Source organism: Populus euphratica, unplaced genomic scaffold (assembly GCF_000495115.2).
Source record: "Populus euphratica unplaced genomic scaffold, PopEup_1.0 scaffold5.1, whole genome shotgun sequence".
Classification (NCBI taxonomy): Eukaryota; Viridiplantae; Streptophyta; class Magnoliopsida; order Malpighiales; family Salicaceae; genus Populus; species Populus euphratica.
Genome location: NW_011499848.1, coordinates 2,467,714 through 2,490,454, shown reverse-complemented (window position 1 = coordinate 2,490,454; position 22,741 = coordinate 2,467,714). Strand labels below are relative to the sequence as shown.

General features: G+C 35.2%; 4 protein-coding genes across 11 annotated transcripts; 2 read left to right on the top strand and 2 right to left on the bottom strand.

Annotated features, from left to right (window-relative positions):
* Positions 1–4,560: 4,560 nt before the first annotated feature.
* On the bottom strand, positions 4,561–6,815 carry LOC105114510 (DNA glycosylase superfamily protein). Its single transcript, XM_011011071.1, has 5 exons — positions 6,324–6,815; positions 5,671–5,728; positions 5,496–5,579; positions 5,183–5,324; positions 4,561–5,083 (listed from the first exon to the last, which is right to left on the bottom strand). The coding sequence occupies exons 1-5, from the start codon at positions 6,712–6,714 to the stop codon at positions 4,805–4,807; spliced, it is 954 nt and encodes a 317-aa protein (XP_011009373.1). The 5' UTR covers positions 6,715–6,815; the 3' UTR covers positions 4,561–4,804.
* Positions 6,816–9,645: 2,830 nt separating this feature from the next.
* LOC105114462 (Tetratricopeptide repeat (TPR)-like superfamily protein) lies at positions 9,646–14,592 on the top strand. Of its 8 annotated transcripts, none has more exons than XM_011011053.1 (5): positions 9,646–10,263; positions 10,499–10,569; positions 10,642–13,503; positions 13,622–13,783; positions 14,181–14,592. In XM_011011053.1, the coding sequence occupies exons 1-3, from the start codon at positions 9,822–9,824 to the stop codon at positions 12,553–12,555; spliced, it is 2,427 nt and encodes an 808-aa protein (XP_011009355.1). In that variant the 5' UTR covers positions 9,646–9,821; the 3' UTR covers positions 12,556–13,503; positions 13,622–13,783; positions 14,181–14,592. The 8 variants fall into 8 exon arrangements, with proteins under 8 accessions (XP_011009355.1, XP_011009335.1, XP_011009321.1 ...); XM_011011033.1 differs by having other exon boundaries at positions 9,647–10,263; positions 10,499–12,643; positions 13,377–13,503; XM_011011019.1 differs by having other exon boundaries at positions 9,647–10,263; positions 10,499–12,643; positions 13,305–13,503.
* A 1,580-nt stretch (positions 14,593–16,172) lies between these two features.
* Positions 16,173–19,860, top strand: LOC105119196 (GDSL esterase/lipase At1g71691-like). Its single transcript, XM_011017316.1, has 6 exons — positions 16,173–16,268; positions 16,394–16,592; positions 16,904–17,034; positions 17,535–17,762; positions 18,636–18,888; positions 19,121–19,860. Exons 1-6 carry the CDS (start codon positions 16,173–16,175, stop codon positions 19,303–19,305), a joined length of 1,092 nt encoding a protein of 363 aa, XP_011015618.1. The 3' UTR covers positions 19,306–19,860.
* Positions 19,861–19,989: 129 nt separating this feature from the next.
* LOC105114452 (UDP-glycosyltransferase 89A2-like) lies at positions 19,990–21,692 on the bottom strand. The gene has a single exon (XM_011011003.1). It carries the CDS (start codon positions 21,567–21,569, stop codon positions 20,148–20,150), a length of 1,422 nt encoding a protein of 473 aa, XP_011009305.1. The 5' UTR covers positions 21,570–21,692; the 3' UTR covers positions 19,990–20,147.
* Between the last annotated feature and the right edge of the window lie 1,049 nt (positions 21,693–22,741).

Genomic DNA, 22,741 nt, shown 5'->3' with positions numbered 1-22,741 from the left:
TTGTTCTTGATAAGAGGCAAATCACTTTTCATTTTTAATTTTTCAGAATTAGAGGAATTTGAAAGCTCATTAAGACTTGAAACCTAAGAACATGTGGTATAACTAAGTTGTTTACATATTTACACTATAAGTCAGTTCCGAGTAAAGTTACTTAACGTTGATGATTCATCTTAATTTACTCTAAATTTGCATAAATACATATTAATTTGAGAATAATCTATTTAAGCCTATAAGGTCCTATTATTTCTATCATTGCTATAATGTTTTCCCCCAAGTTTTCTTTTAAAATCAAGGGTTTTTTTTTTAAATTTTTTATCAGCTCACTAATTTTCATATCAACTCTTTACACTTGCACATGATCTTCCACGACTGCATGACCTTAGTGCTCACTAAATAGTGGCTCCAATGCTTCACTTTTTCCAAGTCTTGAGATGAATTCAACACCTCTAAAGACCTAACTTGAATTTGTACCTACTTTAATGGAATCAGTAAGCATAGCAATCGATATGGTGGGCCTTACCAGTCATAGTCATGAGTGCCAAATCAAGGTTATCTAGGCATTAAAGTTTGGTGAAGGTCACCGGCTCAAGTTATTTGAAAAATTATAAATGATTTTTTTAAATATTTAATTTTTTTATGTATATATGATAAATTGGATTTTGGGTAATTTTTATTTTTTTAAATATAAACAATTCAAAAATATATTTTATTTATTCTTGGAGTGTTTATAAAGTGATGTCTTATACCATTATTAAAATAACCCTTAAACTTAAAGCCGGCTCCGGCATCATAACTGTCATTATAACCATTCAAGGTTTCCGAACCCTAGTTCTTCTTTTAGTTTGCTTAATTAATTGGACTACAATTAACAGAAGGGGATTAGGAAACTAACAGTACGTACAGAATAATGGGTTATGCACAGTGACCATCGTGGCAGCCTAATCTAATCAGATTCTCTTTGTTTTGTTTTTAAATTTCCACTTGTTCCTGGAGCAGGGGTCCAGCCTGATGTTTTTATTGATAGATTAAAGTTTAAGCTAAAATGATGGATCAATGTAGAGGAGCAAAGGCAGGTGCTCAAAAGTGGCCCTATATGGACACGTCTGTCTAGTTGTTCCCTTGGTGATATTGTGAAGCAAAATCATAGTTATGTTTAACAAATATTTGATTATTTACGTCATATAAAGACATCTGACCATGTGATCAGAAAAATGTCCAGTTATTTTACTGTTAAGGCTCTGCTTGAAATGAATAGCCTTGCCTATGTCCTTGGGCATAATGATAATAAAGTACCCGTGTTTGGTGTAATGTGTTGAGACCTGACCTACCCTCATGTGATGATCAAGTAAATGAGAGGAAAGCTAAAGCACATGCGGATGGATGATGAGGGAAAGAAAAGAAAAACTTGACCTCAAGAAACTTGGCCGCATCTTGAACATTAACTTGATTGAGAAAATTAAAGCAGCAAATTCTATTGAATAAAAGAAGAAGAACAAAGAATCAAAAGCACAATAAATATCGGGAATCCGTGCATGTGAACCTCTCAGCATGAAAATGAGTGTTAAAGAAAGAGTATGGATTCTGAAGATCTATGATGACAATAATAGACTTCAAATCATGGTGGTGTGAAGATCATTTCTTTCATTAGTGCAGCCTAGCTCATGATGAGTCTCGCAGCAACTGTGATTTCTGAGACTGTCTACTTATGGTTCTAACTTACTTAAACCTTGTGATCACTTCCTGAGATTTGTTATACAGTTTAGATGCGCAACAAAGCTGACCAGATTCCAAATAAATTCTCAGTTTCTGAAGTCAAGAAACATGATAAACGCATCAGGGTTTTTCATGTTCCTCCCTGTCCAGCAGGTCTTGAATCTTGATGTTAAATGTGCTCCTGCATGCAAATCCATGACTGATAATAATCAGGTGGCTGTATGCATGTAAGAGCATGAAAGAAGACGAGGGCAATGTTTTTTGAAAGGAAGTCTATTAATGCATCTATGGTAATTAAAGAAGACCATAATTGGAATCTGAGAAAGTTAGATTAAAGAATTCCATTAATCAAGATTAAGGAGAAGAACTCAACGCAGAACGTCAAATGGCTAAAAAAGATAGGCTGATAGGGCCATAAACACCCATATTCCTCCGTGCATGATCTCTCAGGATATAGCTGGTATATTATTCCAAGAAAAGAGATAAGAATTAAAGAGGATATGGTATTTTAACCCAACGTCTTAATCAACTAGGAATGGAATTTGTGTCAAGGAAGCAAACATGGGGAATCCTTTTTATCCTGTGTTTTCCTTGGTTATTAGTCTAGAAGTTCTGTAGCAGTCGTGTAATTTCTATCCTATCAAGCTTTATTAGTCCCCACTCTCTTCATGGTTATTAGAAAAACCAATTATCATGACTATATTTTATTGTTGTTTTTTCTTGTTTCAATAGTTTTTAATCGATAAGGCTCTTATTTATTTAAATAAAATTAATTATTTGTCCTCTAGGCTTAATCAATTCTTGAATATTATATATAAAGTTGAAAGAGCTTACAGTAAAATTATTATATCTCTGAACAACATATCTGCTAAGAGGATAGTTTGATAATTTTGTAAGGATTCAAATGCTATTGTCAAACTCCCGAGGATGATTATAACAATCTCATATTTAAATGGTGTAATTAAATTACTTAATTGTTCTTGAAAGTTACTTTCATTTAATTATTTTAAGGGGTATTTTCAGTATTTTACATTTTCAAGAAATGAAATCACTAAATTAACTCTAAAATCTAATTTCCGAAGCTTTGTATTTGTATTAAGACATGTTTTGTCATTTTCTATATTTTTTTCTGTTATTATTAAATTGGGTTAGTAACAATTAATTCGGTGAATCTCTCTTCTCAAAAAAATATTTTAAAAAACTGTTGGTACTATGCATTAGCGAGTAACAACTATGTACAAGCAAAATTGCATGCAATTTTATGATTCTCACCTCACGGTATTTTAAGGAAATAAAACATGTTGCACGGCTTGCCTTTCACGGGTAACAGCTATTGCTGTAGTTTCTTTTATAAATATATATATAATTATTTTTTAAAATATTTTTATCATATTTAAAAATATATGTATGATTATTTTTAAAATATTTTTTATTTAAAAATATATTAAAATAATATATTTTTTTATTTTTTAAAATTTATTGTTGATATCAGCACATTAAAATGATCTAAAAATATAAAAAATATTCAGTTAAAAAAAGATTTTATATTTTTTCAATAAATATTTTTAAATATTTTTTTATATTTTTTCAATAAATATTTTTAAAACATCAAAAAACATATCTTAACTCATCAACTCTGTATGCATTCATAATACATAGTACGTATTCCCACCAAAACAATCAATAAAAAACATAAATAATCCTCGAAGGTTTGGCTCAGAAGAGAGGTGATTTTACTCCCTTCTTACTATCTCGGTTTAGGATTCACGACGGGACCGTATATAGGTCTATGGGAATGATTTTTATTTTTTAATATATGAATGGCTTTTCTAAATCTCAAAAAAAAAAGAAAAAAAAGAAGCTAAAACGTGAGAATTCTCGAGGAATAGGATGTCCACTACGTTTACAGGGACCCCATTAATTAGTGAGGGCATCAAGCTTTAGAAGTCCAATTGCTGCGCGCCTTTGTGTCGTTTTGGGCTCCGTAAGAGATCCTTGCTCTGTAAAGATTATGGACACCCCCCTAGCCTTTTCATTCAAGCCATTCTCCTCTAAATAATGGGCTTTCCTGGATCTCAAATTTATGGGCTAGTTCCGGCCTTTTAAGATACAAAACTATGGCCTTGCTAAGAAATTTAAGAACCTGTGGGTCGCTAAACGTTCGAGACCATAGAAAGACCAAGCGAACGTTTAGGATAAATCTAGTGTCCGATTACCAGAAAACTTCAAGGGTTGTCCTAAGGAGGAAAGGGATTTTATCCCCAGCTTCGCCTGCCTCTAGCTCAGGAAGAAAGAAATGGTTTGTTTAAGTGAAAGAAACTCGATAGATTTTGGGAAAAGCCTATGGCTGGCGTGAATTTTGCTTTCAAATAAATTTTTATATCAATTTATTTTCCTGATAATCTTGATTTGTCAGTAGGGGTCTTCCATTTGAATTCTTTAACATAAAATGTCAAGTTTCCTAAAAAAATGCATGGAAAGAAGAAGAATTTGGTTGGAAAGACTTGTTAGAGTTTGTGAGATTTGGAGGATAAAATTGATATAAATAACTGATCAGGATATCATAAAACTAAAGCTTCATCTCTACTTGTTTAATGAAGATTCTCACTAACGCAGACTATTATTTGGCTGCTAGATGATTTTTCCATGGTTTTAATAATAGAGCTACCTAACCCTCAAACACCAATCAGTGAAGGAACCTTCCACCATTTCCAATCAGTATGGCCATCGTTGTTGTTTCAATCTGATACGTTTTCGTGCTTGCCCTGGTGACCTGATCAGTATCTGCCACCAGCCCATGACCAGAGCCGTCTCCTTCCAACATAATAAAGAACAGTAGAAATACGCTAGAAAAAAATCACAAGCATTTAGTCTTATTCATCCATGACAGTCACAGAAATGAAGGCAAATAACAGAGCAAATCACTTGTCAATGTCCAAGGAAAAAAGGGGTGGTGGTGGTGGTGGGGGGTTATGCAATCCTATTTCGTGGCTATAATTTAATTTTGATGCATAACTTCAGTGTTAAGAGTTATGCTTAATGAAGAAGGGCATTAATCTTCTATTTACACCTTCTGACTCCTGACAATATATTAGATATGCCTCCATGGTCTTTCTGCGAGGCTTACACATTCACTATACCTAAAACAATCGACAAGATGATCGATTGTCAACCCTGCTGCTTGCATGAATGAGTACACAATCACTGGTCCGACGAATCTAAATCCACGCTTGAGTAGATCCTTGCTAATGGCTTCTGCTTTTGGAGACCTTAAAGGAACATTTCTTGGATATTTGTATCTGTTGATTGTGGGTTTGAAATTCACATTACCCCACATGTAATTACTAAAAGATCCAAATTCCCTTGCAATCTGCGTTTTGAATCAGAAAACCAGAATCTTAAGCAAGCAGCTCAATGGGATGCCAGTGAAACCATTAGTAATGGATGGACGTTAATTTTCGAGACTTGCCTTCAGTATGCATTTGGAATTGTCCACTATGCACCTCACTCTGCTCTCAGCCAATATGATTGCCTTGTTTGAGGCTATCTCCATGATTTCTTTCTCACCCATTTTCGCTACAATATTCGGATCGAATCCCTCGAAAGCTTCTCTATATTTTAACAAGACAATAAGCTCTTAGGTACATCCTCAAAACAAATCAAATCAAATCAAATCAGAGAAGATATGTAAGAAACCAAATAACAAACAATAGTTAATTAGAGTGGTTCATAGAAATTCTTGTTTTTTGACAAATTGATGAGGAGTGGTCCAAAGACCCTACCTGAATAGTTCCTTTCTTTTCAAAATCTCTGTCCAATTATAGTCCATCAGCATACCAGACAACGCAAGCAGCTCGAACAATTGACTGTCCATTAAGTTAATCACAACTTGAACTAATTAAATTGGCATAATACACAATGATTATGCAGGTAGAGTACTAGATCAAACTCACTTACTTATCGTCGTAAACTGGAACTCCCCAGCATTCATCATGAAATGCCACATAAACTTTATCTGTACCAAACCTTAGAATTAAATGTCTAAATATATAGCATCAGCAAAACTTGTTCTCTCTTATCTATTTTTAGTACTATACACCTAAAAATTGATGTAAGAATATATAGTGGGTATACATTTTGGAACCTTTTGTGGATAGCAATCATTGACATACATTAAATATTATGGATACATGCATATATACAATATCTAAGATGCTGTACAGTTTGGTAGAGAACTGTTTTGAATTGTACATGAGGATAAAAACAGGAAAATGTTTTAGAACCTTGTGATTCTTATTAACTCATGTTGTTACTTTCTACTGCCACATAGTGATAGAAGCTTCATGAGCTTCTTTATTAAGTTTGACCTTATTTTATTTAATTATTTCACATCCTAACCACTACTGCAGCATTGTCAGTTTTTTTTTTTTTTTTTCAATGAAGCATCATGTGATGAACTAGAAACAATTGCAGAATACACACATATTTTTTATTATTAATTTTGGGAAAAAGAATAGTTCTGTATCACAGTGAAATTAGCCTATCCTTAGATGCTGTATACATGTATGAGAAAATAAGATGGTAATTTCATGAACTTTAATATATTATACCACTGTTCTTTGTAATCCAGTTGCACCTCTTCACCTCCCCATCGTTAGAATCCTGATTCTGCTGCTGCTGCTGCTGCTGTGGCTGGAAGTTTCTAGCCACCGGGACTTCTCTTCTTTCCAGTGGAGAAATTAGACGAAGTGCCAAGGATATCTTCTGTTCCAATGGAACAGCTGAAGAATCTGTGAGAGAAGAATCATTTGAGTTCTGTGACAAAGATAATGAGACTGATGATAAGGATAGGGAGGAAGTGCTTCGATGTAGCCCAATTGGATAAACTCTCTTGAGGTGTTTAGAGAAGAGCCCTTGAGTACTACTTATTGGCTTCTCTTTTTCCTTGATTGAAATGTTGTTCTTCTCCAGAATTTGTTTTCTTACATTTGCCTTATACATGCCTGGAGTCTGGAGAAGATGAGACAGTTGCTGTCTTAAATTGGGGTAGATAGAAAAAGTTGGATCGAGGTATCTATAAAAGGTTTGGAGGTATAAAAAGTGGGGGGAGGGGAGCTTTATAGGTGAGGCACCTAAGTAGGTGAAATGTGAATTTCATTGTGGATTTATCACTCTATGCTTCTTGGATTTGAAGTAAAATCAATATGGCTATGGGATGATATTATTTTATCTATCTCTGAAGAAATTACTTGTGAATTTCTAGATGTGATTAAAGAAATAGAGAATAAGAATTGGCATGCATCAGAGTCTTGGATAGACTGTTCTTTATAGTTTCTGGTGGTTTAGCTAGCCAATCAATCCATGTTTGTGTTTGGTATATCTTGTTCAGAAATGAAAATTCGATTTTTTTCTACTAATTAAAATAATCTCATCACTATTTAGATTCCGACTCTCACTGGCAATACCAAACTCCATATTAAGCCATTTTTTTTTCAAGAATGCTTACATCAATCTTTAAACAATTCCGTGTGCGCACTTGCGAACCTCAGATATCATTCATGTTTCCTTCCAGCATCATTCTTTTTGTCGGGCTATTGCTAGACTAGATGGTGTGAAATTAGAAGAAAAGCACTTTCATTTACTGAATTAATGTTAAATGTTCAACATATTTAACATTGGGATTTGCTTTTAGTTGCGGTGTTGGTCTCAATGGAAGTGTAATGGGTCCAGAAATTATTCTTAACTTGTACTCTTGTGCCTTGAAAGTCCGAGGCGTACCTGTTGCCTACATAGACAGAGAAATCCCATCGCATGCCATCAATAAAATTGCGAGCGGGTGTTGTTTACTAGCATGAGGTATGGGAAAGGACACATGAACAGATTGCTAAGTGATTGTGGCTTCTCTCCTTGTATCCAAATCTGTGCAGACAGCAATTCATTTCGTAGATTGTTGTTGCAGAGCAGCTCCATTTGGAAGAGTTTTTCTGTTTCAGTTCTCACACAGCTCATTGCCTCATTGGGGTTTTGCTGACGAACTTATAACATCAGACAAAACAAACTGCGTTGCTTGCCTTCCTCCTGAATTGCAAAACAGAAACGTGTTTGGACCATGTGCTTAGCTCTGAATTCTAGAACAGAAGTGTTTATCGTAGAGACAAGATAACAAGAAATAAGTTTTAAGAAATCATGATGAGCCATTGGTTATACATGATTTTATTTAGGGTTCTAGGATCTGCATAATGATCCTTGTGCGTTCTTTCTTCTTCTCTTTCTCTCTTGATTTTTAGCATGGAATAAAGCACATTAACGGCAATTTATGATTATCTTTTTTTAATATACAGGGTTTGGCGGAATTAATCCGGGATCCATAGCCAGTAATCAAACGATTACATTTATTCATTCATTTATTTTTATCAAATTCCACACTATCTCATAGAAAATATTGCGTCCATATTATACCACCATTTTATTTAAAACGACCCCACCCCACCTGTACAAGAAATTAAGTTTTCTCCCTTTTCAGCATTTTATGGTTGGATGGTAGTATTTTTTAATAATATTTTGTTGACATAAACTTAATTCATGAATATCTTATTTCAGAAACAGGCTATTCATGACGTGGATTAGAAAATATCATGAAAATTTTATTTATTGTAACGTGGAACAAATTAACTAATTAAATGAAATCATTCTGATATGACTTTTTTATATAATTAATGCATCAAATTGAATGTTGATGCGCGCCTACTCGTACATTTGCTTATGAACTTAGATACTAGACAGATAGCATGTCCTCGGCTGCATTTTTTTTATACAAAAAAATATTTATATAATATCAATAATTTTTTTAAAATTTGAAAAATCAAAAAATTTAATGGTTAAAAAAATCATACGCTTTACCCAAAAAATAAACCAAACAAAACAACATAAAACAAGCATGCTTGCACTTATGCAATTAATTTGATTTAATTACAAAATAAAACTCTTTTTTTAAAAGTTAAATTCAATCAAAAATAAAAAAAATTAAGTAAATTTTTATTACTTTCAAAGCGACCAAAAAGTTCTTATAGAAATGGAATAAAAAGAATAACAAAATAATAGTGGATGAAACTATATAAAAAAACTTTTAAAAAAATTAAACAAATTCAAATGAGTCTTGTAGATCTGAATTAGTATCTTAATATTTAAAAAAATAATTAAATATTAAAAAATAAAATTAATGAATTTAATTTAATTAAAAAATATTTTTTCCTAATTAATGCATCAAATTAAATGTTAATATGAAACCACCGGTGCTTGTGTTTATGAAATAGATAGACATGACAAAGATCAATAATTATAATTATTAAAAAAAATTACAATAATAATTATAAGTTCATATTTAATCATTTGATTAAAACATGAAATACAAGAATAATACTGTACATATCATATTCTTGATGAGATCAACTTGCTAGAAGCATATGAGGTTGAGAAAATCCTCAAATTAAAATTAGAAAATATTTGTTTTGTATTTATTTCTGAACTTTAACTTTCCCCTTGTTTTCAGAAAATTTCAATGAATTATTGACTTTTAATATAATAATTTTTTTCTGTAATTTAAAATTATAATTTTAGATCTGTAGAATTTTTTTAAACAATTTAAAGCTTGAAAAACCCTAATTAGCTACATATCAAGTCAAGATGTTCACTTAACCATAATGTTGGCGTATATATATATATATAAAATTCAAATTTTCATTGAGAATTATGGGAATATGTTCTTCTCAATGCATGGAGTCTCGAAATGTTTATTTTGGTTGATAAATGGAGGAGAAGTAATTACTCTCGCTGCACAAAAGCTAATGCCTTAATGTTAAAAATAAATAAATAAATAAATATAAAAAAGCCGCACATCTTGCAACTGTACATGCAATCTCAATCCTAAACCCCCGTCTTAAAACCCCTGCCTCCCTCTCTCGCTCTCTCTCTCAAAACCTCAAAACTCAAAATTGCCAGGAAGCTAACGGTTTTTTCCTCTCTAAAACCCTAAAAATTATCTATTAAAATTTCCCAAGAACCAAACAAAACGGCATCTCTTCAAAAATCTAAAACCACTTTACATTTCCATGCTCAACAAATGGACCAGGTCACTCTATTTTCCCATTAAATCCCCAATTCTTACCTCTCTCTCCTCCCTCATCTTCTCTAAACTCTCCATCTCCTCCGCTGCCAATCTCGATACCACCACCACCCCTATTGTTCAAATCTCAACGGACCCAGTTCACGCGATTCTCTCTGGCTTTAGGGACCTGGGTTTTAGACAATTTGTCAGTGGTCATTACTTCAAAGACTTGGTTGTAACGTTAAATCAGGCTCAAATGGATGATGTGATTGAGAATTTGAGCGTCGAGAATGCGGATTTTGTGGTGGATTTCTATCATTTGTCAAGGAATGAGTTTGGATTCCAACATTCGAGGGTTTCTCGGTTTTTGGTTTCTCATGTTTTGGCGCGAAAGAGAAGGTTTAAGGACTTGCGTTTGGTTTTGGATCAAATGCTTCAAGAGGAAGGTGACTTTCTTACTTATCGAAATTAATGTCAGAAAACAATCTTTCTGGCTTCTATGATTTGAAAAGTTTCTTCTTTTTTTTTTTCTTTTTTAAAGAGACTAATGAGTTTGTTTAGGTCAATTGATTTCTATTTGGCAATTTCTAGATTTTAACAATTCGGGTTTAGTTTCTTGTTTGTTGAATTTTTGAAAAATGCTAATTTTGTTGTTTATAGATTTCGTGTGATTTCTGATAGGCACTGGGTCAGCTCCTTTGCTCTGTAAGCTGCTTTTCAGTAGCTTCAAGGGTTGGGATTCGAGCAATGTGGTATGGGATATGTTGGCTTTTATTTATTCGAGATTTGAGATGGTTCATGATGCTCTTTTTGTTCTCGTGAAGATGAAAGAACAGAATTTGCGACCATCGATACAGACGTACAACAGTTTGTTGTACAACTTGAGGCACACTGATATTATGTGGGATGTCTACAATGATATCAAAGACAGTGGCACTCCTCAGAGTGCTCGCACTAGTTCCATAATTGTAGATGGGCTATGCGGACAGTCTAGATTTCGAGATGCAGTTTTGTTCCTGCGGCAGAATGATGGGAAGGAGTTTGCACCTTCTGTTGTTTCTTTTAATACCATCATGTCAAGGTACTGTAAGTTAGGTTTAGCTGATGTTGCAAAATCTTTTTTCTGTATGATGCTCAAATATGGAATACTTCCCGACACATACAGTTACAATATACTTATTCATGGGTTGATTGTAGCTGGTTCCATGGAAGAAGCTTTGGAGCTCACAAATGACATGGAGAAGCAGGGTTTACAGCCTGATATGGTAACTTACAAAATTGTTGCCAAAGGTTTCCATCTACTTGGTTTGATGAGTGGGGCCCGGGAGATTATTCATAAGATGTTAACTGATGAAGGGCTAAAGCCAGATCTTGTTACCTATACAGTACTAATATGCGGGCATTGCCAAATGGGAAATATTGAGGAAGCATTAAGGCTGAGAAGGGATCTGCTTTCAAGCGGTTTTCAGTTGAATGTCATTTTATACAGTGTGTTGCTCAGCAGCTTGTGTAAACGTGGACAAGTTGATGAAGCATTGCAATTGCTTTATGAAATGGAAGCCAACAGCTTGCAACCAGATCTTGTTACATATTCTATCCTTATTCATGGTCTCTGCAAACAAGGAAAAGTCCAACAGGCCATACAACTATATAAAGAAATGTGCTTCAACAGAATCTTTCCAAATTCTTTTGCCGACAGTAGTATTCTAAAGGGTCTTTGTGAGAAAGGGATGTTATCAGAAGCCAGGATGTATTTTGACTCTCTGATAATGAGTAACTTGAAGCCGGATGTCACTCTGTATAATATCATGATCGATGGGTATGTAAAACTTGGTGATGTTGAAGAGGGTGTCCGATTATACAAGATGTTGAGAGACAAAGCAATAACTCCTAGTATAGTAACTTTTAATTCTCTTATTTATGGATTCTGCAAAAACAGAAAGGTTGTTGAGGCTAGAAGGTTGTTGGATACAATCAAGCTGCATGGATTGGAACCAAGTGCAGTAACTTATACCACTCTCATGAATGCATACTGTGAAGAGGGTAATATAAACAAGCTGCATGAATTGCTGCTTGAGATGAATTTAAAAGACATAGAACCTACTGTTGTCACTTATACTGTAGTAATCAAAGGACTGTGCAAACAACGGAAATTAGAAGAATCTGTCCAATTACTAGAGGATATGCGTGCTAAAGGCCTAGCTCCAGATCAAATTACATACAATACAATCATTCAGTGTTTCTGCAAGGCTAAAGACATGAGAAAAGCATTTGAATTACTTGATGACATGTTGATTCATAACCTAGAGCCTACTCCTGCTACATATAATGTTCTCATTGATGGCCTTTGTCGATATGGTGATGTAAAGGATGCTGACCGTGTACTTGTTTCTCTTCAGGACCGAAATATTAACTTGACAAAAGTTGCTTACACCACAATGATCAAAGCACATTGCATCAAGGGTGATGCACAACAAGCAGTGAAGGTGTTCCATCAAATGGTGGAGAAGGGGTTTGAAGTATCGATCAAAGATTATAGTGCCGTGATTAATAGATTATGCAAGAGATGTCTAATAAATGAAGCCAAGTACTATTTCTGTATTATGTTATCTGATGGTGTTTCCCCTGATCAAGAAATATTTGAAATGATGCTTAATGCCTTTCACAGAGCTGGCCATGTCCAGTCGGTGTTTGAACTCCTAGCTGTGATGATCAAATTTGGGTTACTGCATGATTAATCCATGAAATAGCGCTGCCAATCTGGTTCCCTGCATCCATGCAAGAGCTGTCGGTTTTTTTAGACGTTTGAGCACATTTGTATAAAAGGTATGGAGTAACCAGATACCTGAAAATCTCTTATGGTCACTTTCAACCATGGAATTAATTTAAAAGGTGTGATCATGAAATTCATTGTCATGGATGATCGACAACCAATAATGTTAAGAGTATCTTGCAGATGCTTTAAGATAGGAAATGCACCATTTTAGATTTTAAATGAGGTTTCTTGGGCTGTGCCAAATTTTAGCTTATATAGGCTATTATCTGTCATTTTATGTTTTATTCATTCAAGTAAATTCCAGAATAGCTGGGGTCACAAACATTATCAAGAAAGATACTTGCTGTGGAATGGTAAATTCACAGGATAACATTGACAGCATCCCTAGGTCCACCTTCTAGGTTAATTGTATCCAGCAGATCATTACAGTACCAGTGCCAATTTTGAGTGACTATTTTGTGGAGAGCTCATAAAGAAACTTGAAGGTGCATGAAGGTATTAGAACAATCAAGTTTTCTCAGTAATCGTTTTAGTCAGAATAGAATGAAGCCGTAACTGGCAATCACAAAAATGCTATCATATTTCTTTCTAGTTTTGATATATTTTCAGCTTTTTCTTTCTTTTTTGAGTATGTTTTTATGCAATGAAGCATAAGAATCAGCATTTTCATGTATCTATGCACGTTTGATTGATTTCTTTCTTCCTGTTCAGAGCACCTGGAAGAAGGCTGTCTTTGACATTCATCAATTTTGTTTGTTTATGAACCATGGATAATTACAAAAGCTGAGGACAATATGCTCATTGAAAATAAACAAGTTGGTTAACATTTTTCGGTGACGATCTTTCTGGGTTTTACTGAACTTACAAGTTGGTTCTGAAATCTGCAACCTTTGTATCTGAAACATCTGTGGTAAGAAAATATTGGACTTTATGTTTCTGAATTCTCTTTACCTGATGTATTTCTGGATGTATCCTGCAAGTGAATATACAACAAATTCTTTTCTTTTAACACCCACCTCCAATCCTAGGTTTGAATGACACAAAATTTTGTTGCATGCTTGCAAGCATTAGAGTTAATTAGTGAATCATGAAAGGATACTTGTAAGTTGTAGCTCATCTGAGATACCGCTTGGCATTGAGAAGCAGCTCCTGAAAATATATCAGGCACTTGATGGCAAAGATTCAACCTTGTGCGTATCATTTAATTTTTTGAAGCTTCTAATTCTAAGCTTTCGACAGTGGTGTGTGAAATTTTAGATTTGTCTGTTTGTTGTCATCTTTACATGAAATGAGTTTGCTTGAAATGCATGGTGTTTAGAAAAATCATTCTTTTAAGTTTTGAACAAGAATGAAACTATGCAAGATTAGAAAGATAAAGGAAAAGAAGTGAGAATACATTGCCCAAGTCAGGGGGGAAGAACGAATAAAAGCACTTGCATATGAAATATGCATGGCAAAATAGGGAAGCGATTGATTTATCGATTTTGATATGTCGACTGCTGCAATATTTTATTTTATTTTGTCTACAAACGCTTTTTAATCTCTATGCGAACAATTCTCAAATTTAAAACTGTGCTCTCTGCTCAGGTTCCCTAGCCTCCTCATCTTCAAGAACTCAACAGAGCTCACTGCTAGCGATGTCTTGCAATGAGATAGTGGAAAAAGTAACTGCATCATCTAGATTCATAACAGGGTACAAGTCGCAAAAAGATAGTGCGTGCTTGTTTGTGTCAAAGCTTGCCCCATCAATTGCGTGAGCCGGTTTAGGCCTTAAACTCGGTGATATCAAGAAAGCTTCCTGGAGATCTCAGGTATTCGAGTAGTGATGCCAACAAGATCGTAAAGGCTGGGAGAAATGCTGTTAGCTAGACATGGTTCATCTAGTTGAAGGAAGTATGTATCTCCCACCCTCTTTTTAATGCAATTCGGAGCTACCACATTGTTTCGAACCTTATAAATGCTTGTCTCAGCCAAAGTATTTCATGGCTGACGGCTTCTATACGTGATAAAAATACCATGCTTTTAAAATTTAAATAGCTTTGCTGCAGTACGTGAGCTAGACCAACGTTCAGGTTGCAACAAAACTCAAGGGATAAATTTCAAGTGAAATACAAGGGAGAATAAGACTAGATTTTCCATTCTTTGTGAGCTACCCAACTTGTAAGATTGTGTCCGACCCAAGAAGCCCATGGTCCTTGTTGCTGCTTATGGCGAGCTCAAAGTGTTCTTTGTTTTGGTATAAAAAACTGCTCTTATATTTCCGGTAAAAGAATCAAGACAAATAATTTTTTTCAATCTTACATTTGAATGGATTCTTAATTAAATTTAAAAAAAAAAAAACTAGAAGGGAGTCTGTGTCCACATGTAATATCACAAAAACACCTTCTTGAGGTGCAGCATGAGTCAATCATCTCCCCCTAATGCCATCAATAACTGGCAGTGTTGTGTTTGTTTGACCAGTTTACACCCACAGTACTGTATAGATTCCATCTCTACAGTGACAAAAATAGAAATCAGAAAACCTCTTTCGAAAGCGAGACAAAAAAATTGCTGACCCCATGCTTTGTGAAATAATATATACGCGATTAATAAACAATACTTGCCTTATTCTCTACAATCAGGAAGATGAAAGCTAGAATGATGAGGATAGTAAAAAGATGATCGAAGACAGACCCCATGGTTTGTGCCAATTCACTGAACAAATTTAGGAATATATTCATTTTGATAATTTTAAACAAAGCTATGGTTCTTCGAGTCTGAGGTACATTAAAAGCTCAGAGTTGAGAATGTGGTGCTTTGAGAGGTAGAGTTATTGCTCCATTTTGTAACTCTCAAATTAAAATCAATATTAAGTTAACATTCTCTATATTTATTCATACGTATACTATTTATAACTGTGGAGATTATCTTTAGGGGCCCTAACTTTCGGTGATCTCTCCATTTAGAGAATAGATCGTTGAGGTCCTACTTCCTAATAATAATAATAATAATAATAGGGTAAATTTTAATTTTTTTCCTTACACGTTCACCAACGTTTCACTTCTACTCTTAGGGTTTAAGATTATCCAATGTTATCCTTCAAGTTTTCAAAGAGTTCTAATGTTATCCCTATCCATTAAATAGACTACTTTCGAAATTTGATTTTTTATTCGGATTTTCAATTATTTTGTAAGATATTATAACATTTATGTTGGACTTGTGAGGGGAAATAAATGACAGAAAGTACGAGAAGTTAGCTCTTTGTCTGTTATTCAGTAGCAAAGAGAAAAAAATCGAAACTATAAGGATAACATTGAAAAAATGTAACCTCTGGGGTAGAAATGGAAAATGGCTAGATCAATAAGGGCAAAAATATAGTTTACTTATAATAATGATAATAAAAGACAGTTAAATTACGGGAATGAGAATTGTGTGGGAGAATAGCGATATTATTAACATTAACGCATAGAATTAAAAGTGCACTTAGAGCTGTGATAATTTAAGGCATAAGTTTTTTTTTTCCTTTCAAAAACTGAATTCAAGGCATAACTTAACAATTAAAATATGACAAATTTTTTTTGGTTGCTTGCATAGAGAATCATGAAGGGGGTTCATCTTGCAATATTCGTGGTTCTTATTTTAGCTCTTTTTGCGGCCCTTGGTGCCATTGTTATTGTGTTGCTGCAAAGGTGTTTGGTAATATATTTCATTCTAAACTAATATACATATATATATATACAATGCGGGTTTTTTCGTTGAGGTCCATGGTAAAAGCTCTTATATTCTGCTCTGTTTCTCCATCTCTTCTCCTCCTCTTGCAGCTTTTCTCTATCTGTGACAATGCTAAGAACACAAAGCTTGTTCCAGCCTTGTATATCTTTGGTGATTCCACCGTAGATGCAGGAAACAATAATAATCTTTCAACAACAGCCAGAGCAAATTCTCTTCCTTATGGCATTGACTTCAATCATACTGCAACCGGACGTTTCACTAATGGCTTGACTGTGCCTGACTATCTTGGTAAAGACTAGTTTCTTGTTTTCTTCTTTTTGACGAAGAACTTGAGCCCTTGCTTCTTGGACGTAGGGTAGATAAAGCTCAGTCAAACTCGTAGACAGCTCAGGATGATTGCTAGTTGAAACAGGATTTTATTGACCCAGTTGGTAGCTTAGAAGAATTGGGGAGAGGGATTCTTGCATATCTGCGAGAATTAAATTTCGATTTTACAAATCCTCATCTCACCTCCCAACCAATGAGCTGCAATGAAACACCCTTATGGATTTATCATTTTCTATTCCTTCTGGTATATGAGCAATTCTTTTTCTTTGCAGCTAGATTTCTTGGTTTACCCTTTGCACCTCCTTACATGAATCTTTCTGAACTCGAGAGACGTACGACAACTACCGGATTGAATTTTGCATCTGCCTCGTCTGGTATCCTGCCGGAAACTGGATCTTTTACGGTATGAATTACCACATCATTCGCATCATGATTATAAGTTGCTAAACCCTGGGCTACACTGTGCACACATGAACTGAGGTTCCTTTGATCTGGTGTTTAGATTAGCGTTCATTCTATCATTTATTCACGATCAAAACTCCGCCTATCTAACCACTAAATCATTCTAAAAGACCACTAAATAATATTCAACATTTCAATATTAACACTCTTTTTTTTATATATAGAAATTTTCAACCTTGAAACACTCAAATCTGATGATTCTTAGATTTAATACCGATATGAATGAACTTATATCAGTCCAACCTTTCATCTGGTGGTAGTTCGTCACTGATAGTAGATAAAACCTGATAAAGATGGTCCTAATTCAAACACTTTATAGTTATTAAAATCAAACGAAGAATATAAGAGATGCCAATGAAAACTATCTGGATTGTAGCCGTGTAAATTGGATGGTCCGAACAATTTATTTCGACATAATTATTTCTTTTGGTTTTTGTGTAGGGATCCCCCTTGACCTTGGACAACCAGACAGATTTATTCAAAATTACTGCAAAGACGTTGGATGTGCAGAACATTAAAGTGCATTTGGCCAAATCCATCTTCTTTATCTCCATCGGTTCCAATGACTACATCATGAATTATCGTAACATCGCATCTAAAATGAACAAGCTTTTCTCACCAGATTATTTTGCCAAATTCCTAACAGAGGAACTTGTCAAACGCTTGAAGGTTTTCTTTGTTTCTCTTCAACTCATTTATTTCTATGCATTGTCTTCAATTAGTAAATTTTAACACCAACGATTCTTACAAGGTTTGGTTTCCTCACCTCTATCTTGTATAACTTGGGAAATCTTTTTGTGGGTTTTTTTTTTTTTTACAAAAAAGAAGTTTAATTTTAAGATATCTTAGGATGGGAGGACATATAGCTCGTTGAATTAAAGGCTCATTGGCTTCTTTTATTTCCATGTTATTTCAGAATTTTCACAACACAGTGGCAATCCTTAAGAAAAAGCTACCGTTCTTGATGACAATTTAGGCAACAGTTTAGCTACAGTGATTGACATAGCTGTTAGGGTTTTTCATCTTTACACGGCTCAGCTTAGATGGGACATGGTTGATGGGTTTATGAGGAAGCCTGTGGTCCATGGACCGTGCGACCCCATGTCTAGGCTGGCTTGAGTTTCAGCCAGAAATAGGAGAATTAATTTGATTAAAAATCTAAATTTATTGGTTAATCCAAGAAAAATTCAGAAAAAACTCAATTTTTTTAAAAAAATAATGTTATTTTTATTTTTTATAAGATAAAAAAATTAAATTGATCCATGATTTAAGATTTATCTAAATTGACTCTTAGATTGGATTTAAAAATTATGCTTTAAGCGAGATTTAGCCGATTGGTCGAAGCGTAATGTAATTGGGACTAAAAAGGTAGGGATGTTTGCATTTGCGAAGGAATCTAGCTTTGATTGCTTAATTTTCATTTACATTTAAAATCTGGATGGATGCAGTAATTTAATTTGCAAATCAAAATGGAAAGAAATCAAATTCCCCTCTAATGTTTGATCATGTCATTTACCAACATGCCATATTCCATCCTGGCAGAAACTTTATTTGATAGGTGCGAGGAAGTTTGTGGTGACCGGCCTTGGACCAGTAGGATGCATCCCAGCAATTGCCAAGTCAACTCCACATGAAGGAGACTGTGCAGAATCATTCAACCAAGCCCTGCTATCCTACAACAAGGAGCTCTTCATGAAGCTATCAAAGTTGCAATCTCAACTCTATGGCTCTTTCTTCGTACACACGGACACTTTCAAGTTCTTACACGAACTGAAGGAAAATAAAGAAAAATATGGTATTTGTTAATTTTCTTGCATTTTCTTTTCAGATTAACGAGGTATCTGTTGGTCTATTTAGACCTCTACAACTGGTTTTTCAAGGTCTAATTAAAACCGATTGAATCATATCTTACCGGTTTTTGGATAGACGGCGACCTATTTTATTTTGCTTAGGAGAAGCCCGTCTAGCATCTTCATCTGTGATTATCATTGCTGTCCCTCAAACTCTTTTTTGTTCTTCAATCACAGGAATAACAGATACACAGAATGCTTGCTGGGATGGAAAACACGATCCATGCGCGGTGCGGGACAGATACATCTATTTTGATTCAGCTCACCCATCTCAGATTACTAATTCTATCTTTGCGGGTCGTTGTTTTAAGGAGTCATCAATATGCACTCCCATGAATGTTATGCAACTTGTGTCAGCTTGAGTCGAGTAGCGTCTAAGATTGCTAATGACTCCCGGCGTGATTTATTTGGAGTCTAGGGCGTCTTATATTAGGCCTTTCTAGCATTTTATAACATGATTTGTGCAGCATTTATCTGTCATTTTGTCTTTCTTTGTATGGTAAATGGAGGCTGTGTGCATCTGGTAGCCAAGCAACTTTGTTGATCTCCTTCTCATGTCTGAATAAATCAGAGTGAAAAGTTATTGCTTATTAGAAAGTATAGAGTGTTTAAATGTTTCCAGTCAATAGTCTAATCGAAATTTGATTTTGTTCTGAGAATGCCAATTACCAGAAGACGAGGACTAGAGGAGGCTAAATATGAGAAATTACTGGGTGGATGGCACTGGTAGCCCTTTCATCGCCGCGGAGGGCTCCGACTTTCCTCCTGTGGTTTTATTATATCGTTTGTTTTCTCGCCTTCATTTGTTTTCCAATGCCCTTCCATCTACTTCCTATTTTTTTTTGTGGCTGGGAAACCTTTTGTTATCACGACGATTTAGCTATAAAACGACACTCTATCAGGCACCTTGCAGGAAAAAAAAAGAGAGAGAGAGAAACTTGTATTTTTGCCGCCACATCTATCGGGGTCTTAATTTTATCTTAGATTAACGAGAAAAACCTACAATTTAGATGCTCTTAGGAAAAAAAAAAATTATCGAGAGTGAATATCTAGAAACTTTATTAATATAAAACATTTTTTTATTTTCCAATCTACCTTGACAACCCCAAAAGGCAAATGCTAATCTTGTGGATCCCAGGCGTGGCCTCCGAGCTTGGAGAAAGCTTACATGGAATAGTCAATGCAATAATTCCACCGCCCCTCTTTATTGGATTTTTAATTTGCACAATTCCTCGATGAGCCCGTTCAAGTCATTCAAGGAGCTCCCACCCTCTTTCACGGCCTCCAATGCCTTCCTTCTCAGCTCCATAGCCTTCATCTTCACACCCGCACCTTTTTCACCCATTGACTCGCCTATGACTTTTGCCAACTCCTCCGAGTCAGGCACTGTGGCTGTCCCTTCACAGGCCCCCACTCCCGCTCCCAATTCCTCCACCAACAGTCTAGCATCAATGAACTGGTCAGCTTCCATGGGCCAGGCCAATATCATCGCACCAGCTACTATCCCTTCTAGCGTCGAGTTCCACCCACAATGACTCAAGAACCAACCAACCGCTCTGTGACTCAGTATCTTAACCTGTGGGGCCCATCCTCTTATGACCAGACCCCGACCCGCCAACCGTTCGTCGAACCCATCGGGTACTACCCCGTACCCTTCTTCAACTTGTTGGGCCGTGCCTGTTTTCACGACCCAAATGAAACGGACCATACTCTTTTCGAGCCCATCAGCCAATGCCTCCATTTGTTTCTTGTTCAACAGCTTTTGACTCCCGAAACAAACATATAGCACCGACCCATCTGGACACCCATCTAGCCACTTGAACACATTACCAGAAAAATCCGTTACCGGGTTGCCCCGATCGGTGCTTTCCGGACCCAACAAATTAATAGGGCCAACCGCATAAACCCTCTCATGCCCGAATTCTCTCTTCAAAAAACCCAAATACTCACCCTCCAAAGACTCGAAACTATTAAAAATAAATCCATAACTCAACTTATTTGCAATCAAGCTGTCCTTGACAAGCTGACAATCCGGGTCGGATTCCCTGTACCTACGGAACAGAGAAGGCAGATGCTCCTCTTTAAAAGACGGTGATCTAGGCAAATCAACAAAATCAACAACGTCCAAACCCTTTACACTCTCCAGATTACCCCAACAATAATTTAAAATACCAGCAAAAAACGCCGCAGATGGATAAAAAGCAAAACCTCGTATGTTTAAGTGTTGGGCCAGATGTTGGGTCCAGCCAAGAAAGAAATCAGAGATGATAGCGACCGGAGGATTAGTGTGAGACTTGAACCACAGGGTAATGGGGTCAGAGAGCTTGGTAGATGCTGCAATAATGGCCACGTTTCCAGAATTACCAAGCTCTTTGGCATTTTCAACACCTGCAGGGATTAAAGGGTGAGATGGGAAGGGAAGGACTAAGGTCTGGATTTGTGGGTGAGTGGAAAGCAGAGGAGAAACCATAGGGAGGTTTTTGGGTGTGGTCAAGATGGTGATTGTTAGGTTATGAAGAGAGAGTTGGTGTGTCAGGTCTAGAAGAGGGAGGGTGTGGCCTTGAGCTGGATAGGGAAACACTAGGACGTGTGGCGGTTGCTTGGTGGTGGTGGTGGTGGTGGTCATGATAGATCGATGGTCAGTAGGCTAACAAGTCTGCTGTAGCTGGTGTGAGTACTGTTGCGTAGCAGCAATCAGCTAAGGGCAAAACTTATTTGAAATTTTGAATATTCCCATGTTGTGTGACACACACACGCGTTTATATAGGATTTTGATTCTCATAAATTATTTTTTATTTTATGATACACACACACATATATATATATATATATATATATATTAAATATATTTTTTAATTTATTCATATAAGCTTACAAAATACTTTTTATTTTTTCATGTTGAATATTAATTTTTTTTTTGATTGATCCAGATTATCTCGTGTAATTTAAGACCTGAATGCTTACCCAAATAAAAGTTAATAACAAGCATCTATTTAAAAATCATACATAGATATTAAAATAAAAAATTGTGTGATTGAGAATTTCAAGAATAAAAAAATAAAACAACTGGCCCGCCAAAAACAACCCCCGTTTGGTGCACACACACTCTCAGAAAAACGCGGTATTTCCGGAGCCGATCTCACCATTCAAAGCTATAGCTGCTTTCCAATTTAACCGAATTTCTTTTTCCTTGAGTGAGCTTCTGCCCATCATCATTAATTGAAATATAATCTCTCGATTTTTTTAAGTATTTTTTTAAAAGTAATGGTTTAAGATACGATTAAACTTGTTATTACTCTAATCATTAAACCCACACAAATTTGCTGCTTATCATTTCGATAATTATACATTTAGTGTGTGATTTTCTTTTTTTCTTTTTTTCTATTTTATTGTCCCTCTTTTGTTTATTTTAATACAAATGTGAGTATGTCAGTCAATTATGAAAACTATTGTCATCTTTATATAAGAGGATTTAATATAATTTATATGAAGAGATCTAATTGATAAATATATAAACGAATTTATATAACAATGGAAAGCAAGGTGAGATTATTAACAAGATCCTAAAGGGTAAGGATAAGTTATTTGAGCAACCACACCCACGCCCATTAGACATTATTAGTTAAAATAGTATTTTATATATATTTTTTTAAAATTTTATTACTTGGCCACCCATTTAGTTTTTTGTTCTAATTTTATATGTTGATACCAAACTAATTTTTCAGAAATTGTTCCATGTAATAATTTTTTTTTTATTTACGTGAGGTGTTCGGGTCAGCTTGCGCGCACCACAACTAA